The sequence below is a fragment of the Chaetodon trifascialis genome, chromosome 8 (assembly GCF_039877785.1).
Source record: "Chaetodon trifascialis isolate fChaTrf1 chromosome 8, fChaTrf1.hap1, whole genome shotgun sequence".
In the NCBI taxonomy this organism is placed as follows: domain Eukaryota; kingdom Metazoa; phylum Chordata; class Actinopteri; order Chaetodontiformes; family Chaetodontidae; genus Chaetodon; species Chaetodon trifascialis.
The window spans coordinates 6,489,323-6,510,309 of NC_092063.1; the positions used below are offsets into that span (position 1 = coordinate 6,489,323).

The window sequence follows — 20,987 nt, forward strand, 5'->3', positions numbered from 1 at the left end:
TTACATCTTAAAAGCCTTGAATGTAACAGGCCCGACTTGGTTATTTCACCTAAGAGTCCTTTGTCCTTTGCACCAAACAAGACAAAAGACATTTCTCTGTAAAGCAAATCCCGAGCCTTTAATGGGTAATTGTAAGATGCTGTGTCAGACATCCACAAATGGGTGACATCCTTCATTGGCACCTCTCAAGTGTCCGCAAGAGTTCAACAGAATAATAAAAAAAAAAAAAAAAGGCAAAAGCGGGGCAGAGCCTCTAAGAGCACAAAAGACACACAATGAATCCAGTGCCCTGGTCTTGGCTGTAGAGAGGCACTTTGCTGACTGCGTCCCCCGAGTGCCAGAGCAGGAGGACAGTCCTTTGTGTTGCAGAAGTCTTGGGCCACTGAATTCCCTGTTTCAGCGATTCTTTACAGGGGACAGATCCCGAGAGGTACTGCTTCTCCCTGGGCTCCCCCGCTGTGACTGACGTCCACCTTCTGTTCTCATGTGGAGGGGCAAATATGGGCCACTATCTGACCCATTTCAATGACTCACTCCACGACTTGAACACAACTGTCCTTAAAAGCATGAAGCGATGATAGCAGAGGTCACCTACAACCACTCTCAAAATGGGCACACCAGTGTGAATGCAAGGCGGTCCAAGGCAGAGTTGCAGAGAAGAAGCGGTTCGTGGAAGCAGAACATCACCAAACTTTTTTTTTCCATAATGCATCATTTCCATGAGCGTCTAATGGCACTGTTTTCTTTTTTCAACGTCTCTTGTGTAAAGCGGCCAGTCTCCTGATCAGTCACCCAGTCACTACTCGACTTCGCAGTCGTTCATCATAACGTTCTTCGACTGGGAGCGCACAGAAATTTGCAGAACAAGAATGGCATGAAGTGCCGCGACTGGTTTACAGGCTGGCCTCGGGCAGAACGTGGCGATGGAGAAAGTTACTGTACGGGTCTGTCCCTCTGAAACCGTTACGGCCCGTCTGGATGGAAATGTTTTCATAAGCCTATCAAATTCATCAAGGGACTGTTTTATGGGGTCATAAAACAAGGTGTGATAAATACAGCACCTCAGGTCAAAGAGTTGTTAAGTTCTGATACCCATGGTGTGGCCAGGGACTGGACTAGACCAGCTTAAGGCAGAGCAATTACTCCTCTCCAGAGTGATGTCAGGCCCTGTATGGCAAGGGTTAGAGCATAACACTCAAGACACAGGTGGTGAATAAAGGCAGCAGCATAAGGTAATATTGTAATTGGGGCTGTACCAAATCAGGACTTTTTCAGTCTAATCGGATTTGGCTGATCAAGACTATTCTGCCAGTCAGTATCAACCTACAGCAGTCTCATGTCGTCCCTGTAGATCTCATGTTTGAACGCCTTTCTTTCTCAGCACAAGAGTCAGGGAAAGATAAAGCGTGCGTCCTGCTCATAGTTCACTTATAAAATCCCAGCACACCGCAAAGCGTCTCTCCTGCCGGGCTGCTGAGAGGGCTGTCAGCCGAACGGTCAATCACAGTGGACGGCAGTAGAGGAGGTTGTCCCGCCGTCTGGTTCAAAAGAAGTTCAGCAGCCAGCAGACCGGAGTCTCACCACCGCACTGTCCGCCGTCACGCCGCCCGTTCCTATCACCCTTCTTTCAAAGTTAGTTTTGTGGTCATTTTGAGACTGGGTTTGTAAAGTTTACAGCCTGCCCTGCTGTTATTCCTGCAGTGCTCTGCGTACAATGACGCAGCTAAAAAACAAAAAACGCATTGATTCGACTGACAAACTGCGAGTCGACTCAGCGTCTTCTCGACTGGTGACTCGAATCATCGACCTTAAGGTGGCAGCCTTAATTGTGATCTTACGCAGAGTCACAGAGGACAACACCAGCAAACTGTTTAGAGTGACAGGAAACAATGGGAGGGAGAAGCGAATGATCGAGCTGGTGCCTGCAGATGTCCATGGTGTAAAAAAAACACTTGTTCTAGCTAAAACAAAAGAAAAACACTGCTCATACGCTGCGGTTCAGACGGGACTCTAAACTCACTTTTGAGTGCGGTTGCAGGGGTCACGATGGGGAGGTAGAAGAAGGGGAGAAGAGAGTGAGAGACACTGAGCTGCAAATGAATGCAGAAGCCGTAGAACACCTTGACAGGCAGATATCTTGCTATGCACGAGATCCACCTCAGGGGACGTCTGGCTAATTTCCTGTGAAAACAGCAGACTACCGAGGCAGGAGGCAGCGGGTGAAGGTATAACAGAGAACAGGGAGGAGGTAAACTATTTTCAGTTCCTAGAAAAGTCTTGTCAGAGTTTGTTCTGCTGGCAGTACTGACGTGGGACAGGTGGACGGGGAGAGAGGCGGGGGATGGAGGGATAGGTAGGGCGGTGGTGGGGCTGTGTCTGGGTTGCAACAGCTGTGATGGAGACCCCTCCCTGTCTGTGGAAGAGCGGTGATGGTGCATGATTATTCAGCATGGCTCCTCATCTGCATCTCGTTTGGGGCGCCCTGGCCCCATCATACCCTGCCTGTCTGCAGCCCCAGATCCTGGCGACAAACACTCTCAAACACACCCCACATAAATATATTAACACTGTTCTTTTTCTCTCACTCAGTCTTTTACACACATATGCACACACACAGCTTCGGTTTCCAAACCAAATGACACCAGAAAGAGGTACGCATTGAATAGCAAATGACTAATTCTGTTCCATATTCTCTGCAAGGGAAATATGGCACCCCATTCTCATGACACATTTGATATACAGCCATTGCAAATTAGCCATGAGGCCGCAAGTGTGGAATGAATTGATATTCCAATCATCTGCATGATATAACTGCACACAGAACAACGGCAAAGTCATCTGCGTCGCCTTGATTAGTGAAGTACACAAGCAGGAGAATACAATTGTCTGTCTACACTAGAAGCATACTTGTTTTCTAGCAAAGGCCTGCGTCTAATAGAGGCAGCCTCCAATAAATTTGTACAAATATTCCAACAGAAACGGGAAGGCCGCTTCATCAGTGGGATGTGTTGATAAACAATGGCGGTCTCTATTAGCAGGCGCTGCTGTCAAGGACGTGCACGTCGGCCCCACCGAACAGAGGGAGGAGAGAAAGACAGCGAAGGAGAGATGTGGAGAAGGAAAGACAGTAGAAAGAAAAGGAAAAAAGAAAGAAAGAAAGGAGAGCAAAGGAAAAAAGAAATAACAAAAAAAAAACGAGGTGAAAGAGTGAAAACTGGGGTTGTTCTCAGAAAGGTCAGGCTGATTGTCTCTGCCCAAATATGCTGGCCTTTTCAAAATTAACTTGGCAAAGGCGATATTTTCCACAAAGCCGGCATCATGAATCAAAGAAGCGTCTATAGTTCATCCCTGAAAGCAAAGCAACATCCCTCCCTGTGCGCTCCACTCTCCAGTGACACTGCACCCCCCCGCGTAGAGCTGACATCTTCAGTAATTATGTAATTAACACCATGGCAGGCCTAATTTCAGAGATAGTACATTATAATTGCATTCAGTCGTTCATTAGTTAGGCCAAACATTTGATACACTGTGCGCAGGTGCGGCAGGGGGCCAAAGGCGACTTGTTTTTTGGAACGCAATTGCAGTGTCAATGACTTGATTGGTTTCTGTTTGATATCGCTGACAGGACAGGTTTTTGTAATTTACCAATAATTACCCTCGCTCTCTGATACAATAAAAAAGTCACTGGTCTCGGCTAAGATAAACCAATCGGGCGCACTCCTTCTGCTCCCTGCCTCATGGTCCGCTTGTCTGCTGTGAATAATGTCCAACGGGGTGTGTTAGACTGAATTAAATATTACAAAGGGAGAAAAAAAAAACCCAGAAACAAATGTCACTAAAGAACAGGACGTTTTGTCTTCCTCAAGCAGGTGTACTACTGTATTAAACAAGCCTAAAACAGTAATTACCTGAGTGATAAAAGCATGTTAGAAAAACCAGCAATACACGTGCTGTTCGACATGATGTATTGCATTAGTCAAAGCAGCAGTATGCCTCTGTTGTTTTTTTTTTGTTTTTTTTTAAACAATAGTGGGGGCCAGTCGTCTACATGAACAGATAAATAGCTGTAGCTTCTGACTGCAGCAATTCACACGGGGTACATAATAAATAGGAATCTGCTCCTGGTCTGGTATCCTGTAATGAAACACTTTTCCTGTGATTAGTGGATGGATAGTATCACACTATTATGATGTTACAGCCTGGTTGGGCAGACAGACAATTTGGTCCCAGTAAGACCAGATCTGTCCCGGTCCCTGTGATGATTTCTTCAATTAAGCCTTCCTGGCAGAGGAGGCCAAATGCTTAACTAGGCAGAATTGGAGCTGCCACTAGCTAGAGGTAGCAATGGGCTCCACTTCAACAGCTCATTCATCAGCCCCAGCGCTACCACTGGGCCACCTGTTCTGACACCACGCAGGGATGGAGTCATTTGCATTCTGCTCCGACCGTCCTCTTTCCCTCTCCTCACTTTCCCCCCTCGTTCTCTTTCTCTCTTTCTCTGCTGATACAACTTTAAAGTTCCTCAGTGGCAGCTCTGGCAGATAATTGAATACCAGGGTTTGATTTAGTTTGAAATCAATTTGGGAAGGGGCTTTTCATTCATTATGCTCCTTGGCTTTGGTACTACGTCTAAAATCCCTCAAACTTTGGCAGGGGCTCGAACATCGTCAATTCAAAGTGAAATTAAGCAGCCCCTGCGCTGGATTGACAGGCAAGTAGAACATGATGGGACAGGGAGGGTCGGCTGTCTAGGGAAAGGCTGGACTCTTCTCCCTTCTCCTCTGCTGTCCCGTCCTTTCCTCTCCTCTCCTGGGGAGTCTCTCTCCTCTGTGCTCTTTGTCACCACCAGGTGCTGCTGTAAAATAAGGAGAGAGGCGGAGACAGGAGGCAGCCATGCACATAGCTTGACATTTTAGCCAGCTCCCTGCAGACACATTTGGCAAGTGAGTGGGTGGATGTGTGTATGCCCTTATGTGTTACAGTTTGCTTCCGTGAGCATGCACACATGTGCATATGTGACTGTATTTTTGGTTTGGATACGAGTGCATGTCTGTGCACGCCTTTGGTTGTGTTACAGTGATCTGTGATCTGAATGCCTACAACTTCTCCTTTGTCTGATTGTTTTATCTGCTTCTCTGTGACACTGTGACACTGACAGCAAGGCTGAGGCACTGACCACATTCATTTATGAATCACTGCGACGCATTATACAATATGTTATGCTGCTTAATGGAACATTATATTACGCTGTATTTGAAAACAACTCAGTGCTATTGTGAAGAAATATGGAAGTGCTTCGGCACAGCGCATTCACAAAGCACTTTGCCGGGTGTAAGAGGACTCTTTAACACAGACTGGAGGGCTGAATACCAACTTTCAATAAAGAAAAGGGATAACATTGTTGTGAGAACAACCGAAAGTGCGACCTAACTGAGAGGGATGCACAAATGGACACTTGGCATCACAGCCACTGCTGGGGACATCAGCGGCAGAGATCACTGCAGGTTTTCTCCACTTTAAAAGCAATTTCTTCCTTTTGGAGCCAAGCCCCCTCCCATTCTCCAACTCCCTTATCTTCTTGTGTGCTTGACTCAATTGTCATCCGACTGACTTGAGGCTGCGTTAGATTGTTAAAGCCCCCGGATATGGTAATCTGTGGGCTGCTCTGACCTTGGGAGAGTGTGTTTGCAGGGTGTCAGACCCCCTAATTCATCAGAGACAGGCCATTAGCTAGCTATCCAGCCACACAAACACACAATGGAACAGGAAGGAAAGTTCTCAGGGAAACAGCAGCAGCCCCCGTTCCTGAGATATCATTAGTTACTGCCTTTCAAAACTGCTGAATTGGGACACTTACCTGACTTGCCCCATTTTTTGCACCACAAGAGCCAAGATGTTGATGAATGGTTGTAAGAAACTGTCACCACCAGAAAATGGAGAGAATAGGGTTAAGGACATATCCTAGCCAAAGGCTTCAACATTAGGGACTGATGTAGGAACACAGATGATGGCAAACTCTTAACTTCACATTTACTTGAATGAACAGCACGCTGAATTAAAAGCAGAGAATCTGCAGTGCACGGTTACATTCTGAGTCCCTCTTCGAAGGATTAGTGAATGAAGGACAGGATATGTAAATTGAGCATTTTCAAACAATTTCAAAGATGGTGAAGGGTTGCCACGTGAGGTCAGTGGTTGTGAACAGCCTCATATATCTAGATGCCAAGTGAGATGGAATAGTAATTACTCCTGTGCATCTCTGTGCAGAGACACAGCCTCTATCTTGTAAGCGGCAATGATTGACAGCCTCAATAAGAGACTCGCGCCGCGCCCCCCTGCCCTCCGCCTACACGTCCCTGCGACGACTGGTCAAACCCATCGTCTGGTGCCCCCCAGGCGGGGCACGGGTGACACCCCCCTCTGATAATCCTGCCCATCACATCCATCATGCCACCCTGCTCACCCCGTGAGAGGGCACAACCGAGGGAATCTAATCAGGCAGTCTAATTGAGGAGCAGGGCTAGCCAATACCCGGGCTTGGAGGCTGGCTCTGCCTGGGCAGGCTCAGGGGACGTCAATAACACTCAGCGGGTGTCGATTCATCAGACCTCCTTAATGTCATTAGCCCTGAGAGGCTCGCTTCACCACTCTCTTCTTTCTCGCTCTCCCTTCCATCTATCCATCTATTCTCAAACTTTCTCTCACTCACTTTCTGTTGCCTCTTCTCTTCCCTGTGTCTCTAAATCTATCCATCTCCCACTCTCATTACCCTCTCCCTCACTAATCTTTCCACAGGCAATAATATGTTCACCTTGCATAACAAGTTCAGGACTTGCCTGGAGAATGTTATATCTGTGCGTCTGTGTTTGAGAAATTAGCATGTGTACAGTCTCGACGCCTCCTTTTCCAACTCCACCACCCAACTCATTTCTCTCCTCCTCCTCCCACCTTCTCTCCCAACCTCCCCCTCTGCCCCAATATGTTCTTCCTCTTGCTCTCCAACAACATGTGCCGCATATTCCAGCTGTTTATTAAACAATGCCAGAGCTTCCTAGGAGCAGGTGATGCAGTCAATTACTCCACAATTACCTGGGTAATTATGCAAAGGAGGAGAGAGAAGAGCAGTAGTGGAGGGATGAAGAGGACACTGGCAGAGGTGGATTGGCTGCGTTGGCTTTGGTTGGGGTCCAGAATGGCATGCAATTGAGACTTTGAAGTGACAGTGCCAGAGAGAGTGCGGCTTTAAAGGACGATGTGCCCCCTCACCTGCCAGAAACATACACTCACATAAACAAACACAGCTTCTGCCCCAGTGCGCTGACATGCTGATTCCTACGTGTACGTGGCTCTTCTGAGTGCTCAAGCCTGCTGCTATTGTTTTGGACAATAACTATACAGTGTTTCTCTGTTTTTCACTCGGTGGTTTTCCTCTACTCCCGTGACACGTAGGTGCCTTATACCTGAGGAGCGGGGGGGTGGGGGGTGGGGGAGTTAGGAGAGCATTGTAGGACAGAAGCGAGGAAAACAAGAGGAAAGAGGAAAAAAGGTGGAATAAGAGCAGACAAGGACATCAGTGGGGAATTGCGTGTAGCCCACAGAGCCTTCATACTGATTCTGATTAAATAAGTGGAGCTGCTTGTTTCCTTGCTTTCTTTTTGTGTTTGTTTATTTCCCAGCATCCTTTTAGCCTATATTAAAAACAGGCATATTTGGTAACATCTCCTTTCTCTCAAACCCCGCTCACTACCACTAACAACCAGTGCTGCTCTGCAATCATCCATGTGGACTGTTTTACACATTGACAACGAAGCTCATGTCAGGCGGGCCTGACAAGCATGCCTTGGGGTAAATTGAACCACACAGTGGCTATTCTGAAACAAAAAGTGTCAGATGGAAGAAGAGGGCTTGGCGTATTTCCTGCCATGGGAGCTTTATGCACTCGGATTGAAAATATTTTCACTGGCAGGGTGAATAGCAAATTGCTTAGTGTCAGCTCATCACTTAAGGAGGATTGTTGGTGGGTATAATACTTCCCAGCACATGGCTTCTCCAAATAGTCTCAAGCCAGCCAACCCCTCTTAACTCTCTCCAAGCGTCCCGATGCGAAACTGTGGCTGGAGTCCCGTCTGTGGACACTAAGCTTTCAGTTATGACTCTCCAAACTCGTCACTTTGGCTCATATTCGTCTCTGTGTTGTAGATTAATTTATAAATCCCCCATCAAGAGGGAGGTTGACTGACCAGCCAAAGTAAACATGACCACATTTAACTGAGGCACAGTTGAAGAGAAAGTATGGCAGAAAATAACTGGTTTTACAGCAGATGAGATGGTGAGCATTCTGTGATCCCGAGAAAAAGCACAAGCCTTTTCCTGATGAATCGTATTAAAAAGCTAAAACATTTGTCCTTGGCAGGATTACATTCTTTTTGTTGTCCGTTTGTCCACCTGTCTGTCTGTGTCTAGCAAAGGGGCAGAATTAGGTGGTCACATGACCATTCTGTGTTAGTGAAGATGGGCATGAGGGAATTACCTCACAGCTCCGTATCTCAAATCTGTGGGATTAAGCTCCATTAAACATGGAGCGCCGGCGAGCTTTATCTCGGGATTTCACTCTGAGACAGAGCAGAGCGCACAAGGAGGAGGGAGTCGGGAGGGAGAAATAGCGATGAAACGTCCTTCACCTTTATCGACCAAATTATATAAAAAAGGAGGGATGAGAAAAATTGCTTGCCTGTTCCACAGTACAACGATGGAGAGGAGAGCTTGGTCATCTTACACTCGTGTGCATAGCATGCTTAAACATCCAGACAGCTTCTCCAACACTGGCTGCTAAACTCTGTGGCTGCTCCTGGCACACACACATATTCTGTAAAAACAGGCCTTTCCCCAAGGCGCACTGGTCACTTAATGAGAAATGACCACTGCTGAGCCTTTGCACTCCCTGTGCACTAGACAAAAAAAAAGAAACACACACTTTTTACACACACATACACACAAGCAACTGAATTTGCACATGCGCAATCAAACAAGCTCCGCGGCTTCAGGAGTAAAATTAATCGTTCAGTGCTTTCCTTTCAACTGATAAAAGTGCACACTGCAAAGTTTGACTGTAATATTTGAAATGCACTTTAAGAGCATCTCATTAGATTAAGTGTAGGTCAGCGCTTTGCTGAAGTGAGCACAAGAGCAGCGCTACATTTCTTTTGCAAAGGATGATCATGAATAGCCTGTGCATGATTTCCTCAAAATCATCAATAAGTCATACTTACACATTAGCACATTGTCTGCATCTACCACTGTTTAAGTTTTCACCGAGAAAATTAACCCGTGCTTCGTTCAATACATTGAGCGTGCAGCCTGCGAGAGAGAGAGAAAGAGGAAAAAGTGAGCATGCTGGGAGTCAGGGTGGTCCAGTGATGAACACCTCCTGTGTCCTCCCTTCATCCTCTCTCTCTCTTTCTCTCTCTCTCTCACTCACTCTTCTCCCTCCTCTGGGCTGTTATTGATCTGATCTCCTCCTCTCTCAACTGGAGCCATGATTCATGTTGTTCCGACTGGCCCTCACTCACCACACACAGACACAGCTCAGTCATGCCCTCCCCTATCTATCTGTCCATCTGTCTCTGCCTGCTCTCCCTCTCTCTGCCCTCAGGCAAGTCAACCTGCTGTCCACGCAGGGCCACCGCGGCCCGGTTTGCTCCAGTGTGCGATTATTATCACTGCTATCATTATTTTGATCATTATTGTCGTTTTTAATGCAAGCATTATTTTTCCATTAAGGGTCTGTCTGTATGTTATTACAGGATTTTATAATTTGAATTGATGCTGCAAGACGAAAATCACTTAGGAACTACCGCAAAACATACAGCGAACAGTACAATTGTAGTTTCATTTATCATATTTATCTATCTATCATATTTCTAAGTTTGCATGAAGCTCTATATGGCTTCCTTTGATAGCACAGTACTGATTAGGTTAAAAGCCATTTCTTGTCCTACTAGAGAATCAAAGGACAGTTGTTTGCACGTGTGCTATTTTTGCAACATACAATATTTCCCTGTTTATTCAGGCTTCATCTCTCAAAGTGTTCCAGTCCATTCCAATGGAGACTGTTCATTTTCTGAAGAAAATAAAGGAAAGCTAGAGAGACAGAGAGACAGAGAGAGACAGAGATGTGTGTAGGCCTTGCAGCAGCAGGAGCACATAAAAGCCCAGTTTCAGCCAAGGCCCCTGCTCCAATGTGTAGAAATTAATTGAGTGAAAAAAATCTGCTGTTTAAGGTTGAAGTGGGTTATGGGAGGCAGTGTAACAATTGTTTTCTGTTTGCCAGAGGCTATATATCGTTCATTCCGGCTTTCTCTCTACTCTCCGCTCAACACTCGCCTCTCCCTCCCTCCCTCCCTCTCTCCCTCCCTCCCCACCCTTCCCATCCATCCACCTTCTAAGCCTCTCTTGCTCCCTCCTCTCCTTTTCATCAGTCTTTTATTTTCCACAGTCTACAGTCTTTTTGATTCATTTTTATCTCTCCCATTTTCATCCATCACATAGGGGATTTTTTTTTTTTTTTTTTTGTATCTTTAAACGTAATTTTCCAGCAATAACAGGCTCCATTTATGAAATGAGGTTTTACTATATCTGCTTATGTGTATGTTCACTGTGGAAATTCACTCACATATGTGGCAAACAGTAACAAGATTTTTCCCCCTTGAGATTCTGTCAGTGAAACTAAACAAATGTACGTAGATGCAATAATTTGTGTGTGAGTATGCGTGCGTGTCAGTGCGTATGTCTACATGTATGCATCATTATTTAGCGACAGTGGCATAAACAGGGGACCAGTGTCGACACACAATGCAGAACAAGCTTAGCACCCCCTTGGGCTTAAAACAAATGACTCTCTCCACATTTAAATGCGCAATAGAAATCCACAAAAGTCTGTCGCTGCCTTTCATTTCAGCACTATCAACAAAAAATACATATCAAAAACACCCCCCCCCCCCAAAAAAAAACAAAATAACAACAACAACAAAAAACCTCAAACAGAAGCAGCGTTGAAAATCAGCAGAAATTGAAAAAGAAAACGTGGAACAGAAATACAGGAGGACACAGAAGCGAACATATATTCAGAGTACTGTGAAAAGAACAAGGTTAACACTGATAGATCAGCCAGGAATGGAAATAGAGCGATGTACTGTAGAGTGCAATGCAAATACAAGATGATAGGAAGGAGAGAAATAGAAGGCAGGAAGACACAAAGTTACGAGGAACAAAACTTACACGACAAGACCATTAATGAGGAGACTTTTATCTGCATTAGTATTTCCTCTGTTGCCCAGAGCAGAAGGGTTAAACCTGTTTCCTGTGTTAAACTCCTCTTTAGCACCCTTTCATGTAAAATATCAAACCTTTCAATATCACTCTGAGGAAAGCACAGTTGCTCACCCTGTATAATTCTATACAAACACTTAACCATTCTCTTTGAACTTTGCAGCTCCACTCATTATACCTCCTTTGAAGAGTGAATGTTGGGAGCAATGCTACATTTTGATTTTGCAGTTATTAAATGTAACACAGCAGCAAATTACATCTAAACCTCTGTGTTGCTGCTTAATAATACATAGGCCATGCGCGGTATCCAGCTGAATAAACAGCTGAGCAAAAAAGAAAGATAAAGGTAGCCGATGAGCGAGACGCCCGAGTAGAACAAGTTCATCTCACTGCAAACGTCAATAGACAAATATTTTTGCAGATGAGGCAGAAAAGCTCTTGTGGAATTATGGGGCCAGCTGTGCTGGCTTTTTGAGTAAAGAGGCGATAATGTCACTGGATGATTCCTCCTCAAAGCCCTTGCCCCTCCATGTATAATAGTATCCTAAACACCGGTGCTGCTCTCCCTATCTGAAGGATATTAAAAGAACCAAGTGTTCCAGAGCCAGCAGGGGAAAGAAGAGATGGTTCTGCCAAGGCCTTACAGCATCCGAAGAAAACTGCTGCTCTTGACATAGGGGTCTGCCTTCGCTACAGGAATGGCCTCACATTAAGGAAGAGCATTGGAGTAAGCGGCTTTTTCAAAGGGAAGAAGCAGATGGAGGTAAGAAAGAGAGAGAGAGAGGAAGAGAGAGGAAATGGAACAAAATAAAGACAGATGGGGAGAAAGGGAAACTCGCAGATTCAGTAAAAGGCATGTCCTGAAGAGATATCCAAGGCATTTCAGGCAATCTATATAATGCATTTTACAGGTTTTCAGGAATAGAAAACCGCTCTTTGATTCCACTCAATACTCAGACCTCACCTGACCCTTTGGTCCTGGCCTGTAGACAGAAATTCCCCAGAAATGTGTGAACCAGCCAAAAGCTGGTTGTAGATCATTAAACAGAGATTTTGCAAAGAACTTGCACCCTGACATAAGGGAGGTGAGAGTAAGACTGGTGTTGAAACTGCCTGCTTTCCTTTGAACTGCTACCTTTAAATTCAAGTGAATCAACCGAATCTAGCAATGGTTTGAGGTCTAGACGAGAGCGGGCCGTTCAGTTCGGTGCATAACACAGCGCGCTGTATCACTTGGTGGTTTTTTCTCTGAGCAGCATGGATCTCTGAAGAGTATTCTGGCCTGGATCTGAGAAACGGTAGAAGGCAGAAGCCTTGGTGAAAGTTGCTCATTAACATAAAACCCAGGCCCCGTGCTGCCCAGGGATCTGTGTTTCGCTCACGAGACCAAACAAAAGGAGAATTCACACACTAAGAGCAAACCACAGTCATGCAAAGCCTGCTCACTGCCTGCAGCGCTCTGTTTTCTTCACCCTTTCTCCAAACCTCTTGCCCCTGCTTTGCATATCTGGTGCTGGTTCTGCTGTGCTTCTCCCATGCGGGGTTACATATATCAAATGCTGGCAAACTCACTTGATTTGGTGCACCAATAGTATTAATAAGGATAATAAGTGACATGCGAAGGACTGGGAAGCACCCCAGTTTCTTTCTCGACAGATTTCTGTGAAGTGTCCCCAAAGAATGAAAACAATCATATGGCTTCAAGTCATCTTTACTAACTCCTTTCACTGTGCTCCATTAGTCTTCTGAATTGGATTTTAGCACAGGAGGAAAGGAGAAGTTGTGTGTAGCTGCTGGACAGTTTTCACTTCTTCACTGAGCCCAGGAGGGAGATCAGGAGCTGTGCAGCGGGGTCGCCTGCACAAAGCCAGTCTTTAAACGGAAGTCAAAGTCCTCAAGTTTTGAGACAAATTAAAATATTTCTGAGGCTGTTTTCTGGGGGACATTTCTTCCTTCTGCAACAATAAAGAAAGGGAACCCTGAGGAGATGACAACACTTCAACATGTGGCAACATGTGGTAAATTAAATTACGGATGCTGCGGATAATGCACAGCTTCTTGACAGGCCCCTTATATATTGGCTCCCTACAGCAGCCGTGCCAAAATTAGCCCCTCAAATCCAGCTGCTGGATTGAAATGGTGATAGCGGGGTCAGCATGAAAGGCAGGCTGAGGGTTTAACTGCTGCTGAGTGATTCGGCAATTGTAAGAAGTACGAGAGGAAAACTAATTACTGCGGTCTTAAAGGAAAACCACGGGTAAAGTGGGCGCTCCCAATGCTGGGGGTAAAGCGTTCATGTGGGAAGGCTCTGGTTCAGTCACTAATAACAACATAACAACCCCCATTAAGCCATTATGCCGGGATGAGGATCACTGCTTTAATCTGCTGTGCCGAATAGAAAAAAAATCATACAATAACTGAAGTGGATATCCGGCTCCATCACCTACCTCCAGCGCATGGCAACATCTAAAGCTAAATGCTGCAATTTCAAATAGAGGCCTTGGAAATCATTTTCTTTGAATCCATTGTGATTTGCTCTTTATTATAACATATATTTTCTATTTTCTCTTCTCAAGGTTATGTTATCTTGTGTTAGCATTGATAAATTAGACTACCTGTAGTAACTAAACCATACACTTCCTCTGCCTATGCAACCACATATTGACTATTACTCTACTGTACGTGAGAGCAGGAGGTTAGAAGCTATAACCATGGTAACTGTTCTTTGAAATATCCCACACAGATTGGTCTTAACTCCTCCACAATCAGGTAATTCAAAAAGGAAGAGCTAGCTGTGTGATCTCCAAGGCAAGGGGAAAAAAATAGTGAATAACAAAGCAGGCTCCAGGAGAAGAGAGAAGACAATGGAAAGAGTAATCGATTTACTGTCTTTACAGAGCAGGCAGCTGACTGTTGTTTAAAAGACAGCCTATAAGTTTGAATAAAAATGGAAAATAAAAAACTTTTTTACTTTGGGCATTGCCTGTATATCAGTAATCTGATCTTAATTTCACAGTTGACTTGGAGCAGGGGCAGGAGGGAAAGCATGCACAGTGTCACCTCCTCTCAGAAACAGGGGTTTGTTTAGTGGCCTCTCACATCTGGCCTCACAATCTGGTGATATCAGCCACCGCATCTGTAAATCAGTGCTACCACTGCTACTGAAAAGACGTACAGCCACCCAGAGCAACTCTATTTCACAGATATGCCACTAGTTTGATTATAACTTACCAATGTAACTCACCCAGGTGGCCATGAAATTGTGGAGTGTTGTTTGTTTGTGGGTTTTTTTTCCCCACCATCTTTTCAAGGAGCCGACAAAAAAAGGGCAAGTTTAAAGCTGTGGCTCAAGAGAGTCATTTGAATGAGGGTATAAATGTGTTCGGATGGACACAAAATGTGTGATTTGCTGCAAAAGGAAGGGCTAGACTACTTGTAAAAAGAGGAGTTAAATGTTGAAGGTCATGTGATATTGAAAGCCAATGCAGTGTAGCATCCAGCGCACATCTACTAGCATCCACTCCATTACAACATTAGCAACTAATGTTTTGACATTTGTCTTCATTATTATCAATGAACAGAGGCGATTGAGCCACCAGCATGCTCCATTACCTTCCTTCATTGCACAGTTGCACAGTTGAAATCACACATTAGGGTGGATCCAACATGAAATGACAAGTTACGGGAGCTAAGGACGCACCAGCTGATTATTTAGGTGGCGGAGGGTAAGAGGCTTGGGTGAAAGGATGGTGGGGTGGAGTTGAGGCAGGAATGGGAGTTAGGGATTTGGTGGAGAACTGTATCGGCATTAAAGTCTGGGGAGTGTGGGGGTGCAAAGCAGCACGGCACACCTTAAGACGAGAAGCTCATTTCAATCGGTATAATTAGCCTGTGGTAATGAAATAAGTCAGAGGCACTGCCACCTTCACTTAAGAGAAAATCGATCTGCGTTTGAGGGAGTTTATTAAAGCTTAGGAATAATGGGGAGAAAAGATAGAAGGGGTGGAGGAGAGAAGGAGATGGGGGGTTGAGCCGACATTAATGGCTAATCAGATGAGAAGAGGTGGTAGCGTTGGGGTAGAACTTGACAAGAAGCAGAACGGAGATCAGTTGAAGTTTGTCAGAGCAGATGTGTTTGAGGTCTCTGCTATTTCACAGTGAGAAGCCAGGGGATGCTAGAGCTATGCACACTATGAGACCTACAGCCTGAATTGAGATGACATCACTCTATGGGAGAGTAAAGCCGATCAAAAGCCGGTGTAACCGAGGGTCCTGAGTGATAGGCGGCCATGAGACATCCTCAGAGAGGTTGCAAGGATCCCCTTGGAAGTTTGGCCATGACCAGGAGCTGGTGAACAACTTGAGCTGGGTAAGAGCAGGGTGTGGTGAGATAATCACTGATGGACATCTCTCCTCAGGTGCCCCACATGCATGCCGGTTGCTGGGGGTGCTGCTTGCTCATTTATCCAGCCGTCTGGCCAGCTCACCTGGAGTGATGGGGGAGACGTCAGGAAGGCAGGCTGCTATTTCACGGCCTGTTAAGCGCTAATGCCGCAACATGCCCTGCGCTCCAATTTTAGGGAACAGGGAGCATTACCGCCCAACTCAAGGTTCTGTCCGTCTGGACTGTGGACTTGGAGGGTATGGGGGTGGGGGGGTTGCACGTGGGGAGGGGGCAGTAAGGAGAAAGAGAGATGGGAGCGGAGCGGGACAGTGAAAAATCTAGTGAAAGAATTAAAAGGCTGAGAAATGAAAGGCACAAAGAAAGAGGGTGGAAGAGAGAAAGACACATAAAGAGAGTTAAAGGTAGAGACAGAGGGAGCGAGAGAGAAAGAGAGTAGAGCCTCGGTTTACACGGGCTGCTGAGCCAGCACTGCGGAGCAGACAGGACAGCAGCAGCACACGCTGACATCTACTCCTGCCACGCTAGGCTGCCTCTCGCAGGCCCCAGAAGGCCGCTCGCTCCCGGACTCAAAGCCTCTCCCTCGCCGGAGCCACTGAACATCACTCGCCTGAACCACCCACAACACTTGTCCTCTCTGTGCACTAAACCTGGCCCATGTAATAACCACAGAACCTCTATTAAGCACTGGATGGCTGGGGAATCAGAGCAGCAACAGCACAGCATGAGTGATATAAAGACTCTGTAAAACAAGCGAGGTTATGCTCAAGTTATGTCAACTCTTTGTGTTCTGCCTTGTGAAGGTATGATATGAATTATGTATTTAAATGGATCGTTCTTTTCTCAGTCTAAACAGAGTAGTAAGCTGACACAGATAGCTCTTGATGCTCTCCTGAGGTGTCATACTTTGCACTGTACAGAAGGCAAAGGTCAAGTCATTTGTATGTGCTTACAGTAAAACTGACTGCGCACAATGGGTCATGGATCACATCATAGGCTCCTTACAGCAGTGATGGATCGCCTCTCTGTGTCAGACTTGAGGGGTGAGATGTTTAAAGGACATGACTCAGGACTTCCAAGGCGGTAAGATGTGAAGGTGTACACAAAAGTGCAGTGGCGTAACTCGGCACAGACGATGCGTGCACTGTATTTTTATGTAGAGTATGTGAAATAGTAGTTATGGTCCAATTTCTATGAGCTCCCATGTGGCTTTGCAGCCCTGAGTCAGTTTCTGGCTGTGTTCTCTCTCTGTCTCTCTCCACTAAGCTCACCTTCACACCTTGCACCGGCTCTGCTGCTCACACAGCAATTAGCTCTGGTAAATTAGACTGGTTGCAACGTATAGGAGCTCACAGAACAAAATCACAGGACAGAGAATTACACTTTGCTCGAAGTTACTGTCGACAGCTCAGTGAACAGCCATCAGTCTTTATGTTCCTGTGACTCATGATGATTCCGCTTTAGTACACCCTTTATCTTATGTTGTTGCATACTGTACACTGCACACTACAGGTTTAGTGATTCAATAACCGCATCTCAGCCTCTGACTGCTTACCGCTACTGATGGACATAAAACGCTGTTAATAGTTACGAGCGCATTAGACAGTATTCATATCAAGAGTCGACCGGGATGGAAAGAAAAGCTCCTTCATCAAACATCCAAAGGTTGGGTAGTAATGAAATTTGCCTTCTTTCTATGTCCAGCATGTGTTGCTTCTATTTCTGACATCTTTTGACACCTCTAACACACATCGGACACGCCGTGGCAAGTCAGCAAGACCACTGAATATAAACAGCACAATATGTAGCATATAAAGTGAATCTGGAGCGATGTCCTGGATTCAAGAGCCTTTGTGCTTTACTTCACGTGGTTCCTCATCCTCCTCAAGAGCCAGTCTCTTCGTCTATGACTTGCCAAGAAATTCAGTCTCTTCTCTTAATATTATTTTTATAAAGCTGGGACCGTTGGCCACAGAGGTGTGGATATTTTTATACCGTAACAGTATGTTTCTCCTTATCCACAGTGACATCTACCACAGACCATAGAAGAACACGAGCTATCACCGGACAAGAGAAGGAGTGAGGATACAGTGGCTGTGATGTGCCAGTTGAGAGAGTGCTGCTTTTCTGGAGCACTGACCAGCATTGATGCTAGAAAATAGGACAGTGGCATACAGTACAGCATTGTGTTGGGGGGCGGTGCTTCTGTTTGCTCAAGTGGACCTAGAAGATACTGCAGACAGCAAGTAACGTAGAAGCAGGGACATTTTCAACTGACATCTGCTGCCACTTTCCAGTAAATGCTCTGCTTTAGACATATGTTTATCTGTATTGTTTATGCATGCTTTAGAACTGGTTTGGGGGAAGAGCTGCCTCTTTTAATAACTGTACATGTTTACCACAGAAGAGCTAGCTAAAACCCCTAACGTATAATACCCCAATGTCCCTGGCTTCTTCTTGGAGGGACACTTAAAAGGTCACTCATGATGCCATCTTTATTTCTGGAGGCACGAATTGGACAATGGGTGGGGAGACTGGGTACAACAGAAGCTGGTCAAAGGACCACAGCTTTATGTGCCTTCCTAAAAGATCTGTCAGTAAAGATAAACTCCGTAACACAATTGAAATTAGCATCTACGACCTGATCAAACAAACATATGTTATATTAACTTGAAGTTTTCTTATCAATTAAGGTTGGACCTGCATCTTAATGTACTCCTGTATTACTGATACAACAATTGCCACTTGGATCAAATGGATTTAATGCTAGTCTGGCCTTTTATGTAAGAAGATATAAAGGGCAGAATCACTTCTTAATCCCTGTCTGCACAAATTCACATGTATTTTGTGGGGACTGACAAAGATCCAGTCTACACACTACATACAACAACACTGTACATAATCTTTATCCACTTGTTAATATAACTGTATCAATGCAAGTTGACTGACTGAACCTTCTGTAAAGCGGCTGGCAGTAACTGGAAAAATATATAACGGTCCAAAAGGATGGATGTGCAGAGTCCCAACAGGTTATCAGACCACTGCAGGACCAGAGATGACACTGAGCTGGCCAGGCGAAGGAAGAGGCCATTTTCTTGGAGTGACAAATATCTGGAGGAGTACAAACAGAGAGCAGAGCCCCTGTTGGGAGAATGCCTGAGCTTTGTCTTTGTCACACTGTGTGACACAGACGCACAGCACCACTCCCTGAGGTGTGTGGTTATGTATACGTGAATAGTGTTTGCGTGCGTGCATGTGCGCACACACACACATGATAGAGGACCGAAATCTCCCACCCTCACATCAATACACTATCTCAACTCCCGTGCTTGTGGCAACTGCGCTTGCGGCAAAACAATAGTGCTGAACCCTAACTTCAGTGCTATTGAAAGCAAAGGAAGTGAGACTTGCTCGGTTCCATACTATGTGCCTGCTGATAAATCAGCCAGGGTGCCAACACTGCATTGCCACCACCTCAGGTCGAGCAAGATTGAGCCTGGGTGAGCCAAGGACAGACACAACTGGGCTTTTTATGGCAGCGGCTGGTATGGGGAGTGACTTGGAGTGAGGTGAGGGAACGCTAGCTCCACAGTACTGCTTTGAGCCAGCAAGATTAATGTAGGCTCTCTGGAGCAAAGGCAACATCCAGAGCCTTAATAAGGTACAAACAATCGGTTCCACTCCACTGGCTTCCCAGGGAAAACTATTGTTGTGCCGCATTGTTTCTTGGTAAGGCTCCTTGGAGACACGAGCCGACTGCAGCATGTGACTGTCTCCATTACAGCCAGGGGAGAGCTCACTGTAGACCTGTGTTTGTCTGTGTCAGGGTGAAGGTTGGCTCGCGCCCGCCCCATACCCCCCCCCACCCCGCCTCTTTCCCCGTTCACTCCCTCTAAATCCAAACTCTTGTAAGCGCACTCACCTCAACTCCCTGTACTTTCAACTTCATGTGATCCTCCCGTGTGGTCTTCCCGTCTTTCCTCTTCTTCCAACAGTAGCCATCCTTTCTGTACTTCACCTTCTTCCTATTGTACAATATCATCGACCCATTCTGCGGCCTGGATCCGTGGAGACAGGACAGAGAGAGGGAGAGCAAAAGAGAGAAAGATGAAATGAGATGAGAAGAATTTTTAGGCAAAGCTACAGCACAGCTCAGGGACTCATTTTAGAGATGTACAAAGAGGCCCGACACGAGTCTGCGCCAGGCAGAAAATGCACCAGTGACTTAGATGACAAGACTTCTTTATGGTGTTTTTCAGCATTGGTATGCACAGTTTGACAATGAACAAAGCACCCTTCAGCATACATTTCTCCCAATGAGAAGTGTGTGTGCTCCGAGCAGCTGAAGTGACACTCCTCACGGAGTAAATTACATGAAGGCCAGTGTGTAAGGCAAGCAGCGTGGGGGTGGGGGGTGGGGGGTCCCTTCCTTATCTCTCATTCATCCAACTTAAATGATTTGTGGTGTTGGAAGTCCCTGGGGGTAAAAGAAGATCCTCCCTCACTCTCCATTCATAATTCATCCTCCCTCCACCAGACCACAGCCTGTAGGCTCATAATGATATAATGTAACTATTTGATGATAATCTGCCTTTCCACTTCGATTTGTAATAGAGGCATTTGGCGCTCAGTGTTAAACATTCACAGAAAGTGTAGCATAAAACATTTATGACTTACTCAACAATTAGCGAGCAGCTCAACATAGTTTTGCGCGTGTGTATTTGTGTGCATTGTGTAGTGGCTGTGCGTCATCAGGCTGAATCCATACATATGCCACACAGCGCATCAGTCTCTCACACACTTTTGCACTCCTCCGACACACACACACACGCTACACACAGCTGCTATGATTTGGAGCTCTCCCAAATGAGAACAGGTTTGCCTGAGTGTTCGGTGCCTCGCAGTGAATGAGTGGGAAAGCCGCCTGCCCAAGCTGCTGAGGAGGCAGTGTAACTGTTGAGGGGGGCTTAACCATCCAGTCAGCTGGTGAGCCTTGTTAGCCTTGTGCTCACTGCTCACATGCATAGACACAACACACACACAAACATATAAGAACTAGAAACACAAATAACTAGAAAAACTCATCAAAGCAAAGAACAAAAGCCGGGCTGATTTGTCTCTTCCGCAGCAATATTCAAACTAAGAAAACCCAACGGTTGTTTTGCATTGTTTTGTTGTTTATTGTAAACACTTTTTTCATAAGGTTTATTTATAACGCTGCATGCATCATTTTGCAGGGCTGCCTTTGGGGGCCGGG

The 20,987-nt window shown here is 45.7% G+C and overlaps 1 protein-coding gene across 5 annotated transcripts in view; it reads right to left on the reverse strand.

The window, feature by feature from the left end:
• camta1a (calmodulin binding transcription activator 1a) overlaps positions 1–20,987 on the reverse strand; it is a 276,505-nt gene that overhangs the window by 99,499 nt on the left and 156,019 nt on the right. For all 5 annotated transcript variants that reach the window (XM_070968776.1, XM_070968777.1, XM_070968773.1 and 2 more), the window contains one exon: positions 19,653–19,788. In XM_070968776.1, the coding sequence (XP_070824877.1) occupies positions 19,653–19,788 (136 nt within the window). The remainder of the gene's footprint in view (positions 1–19,652; positions 19,789–20,987) is intronic.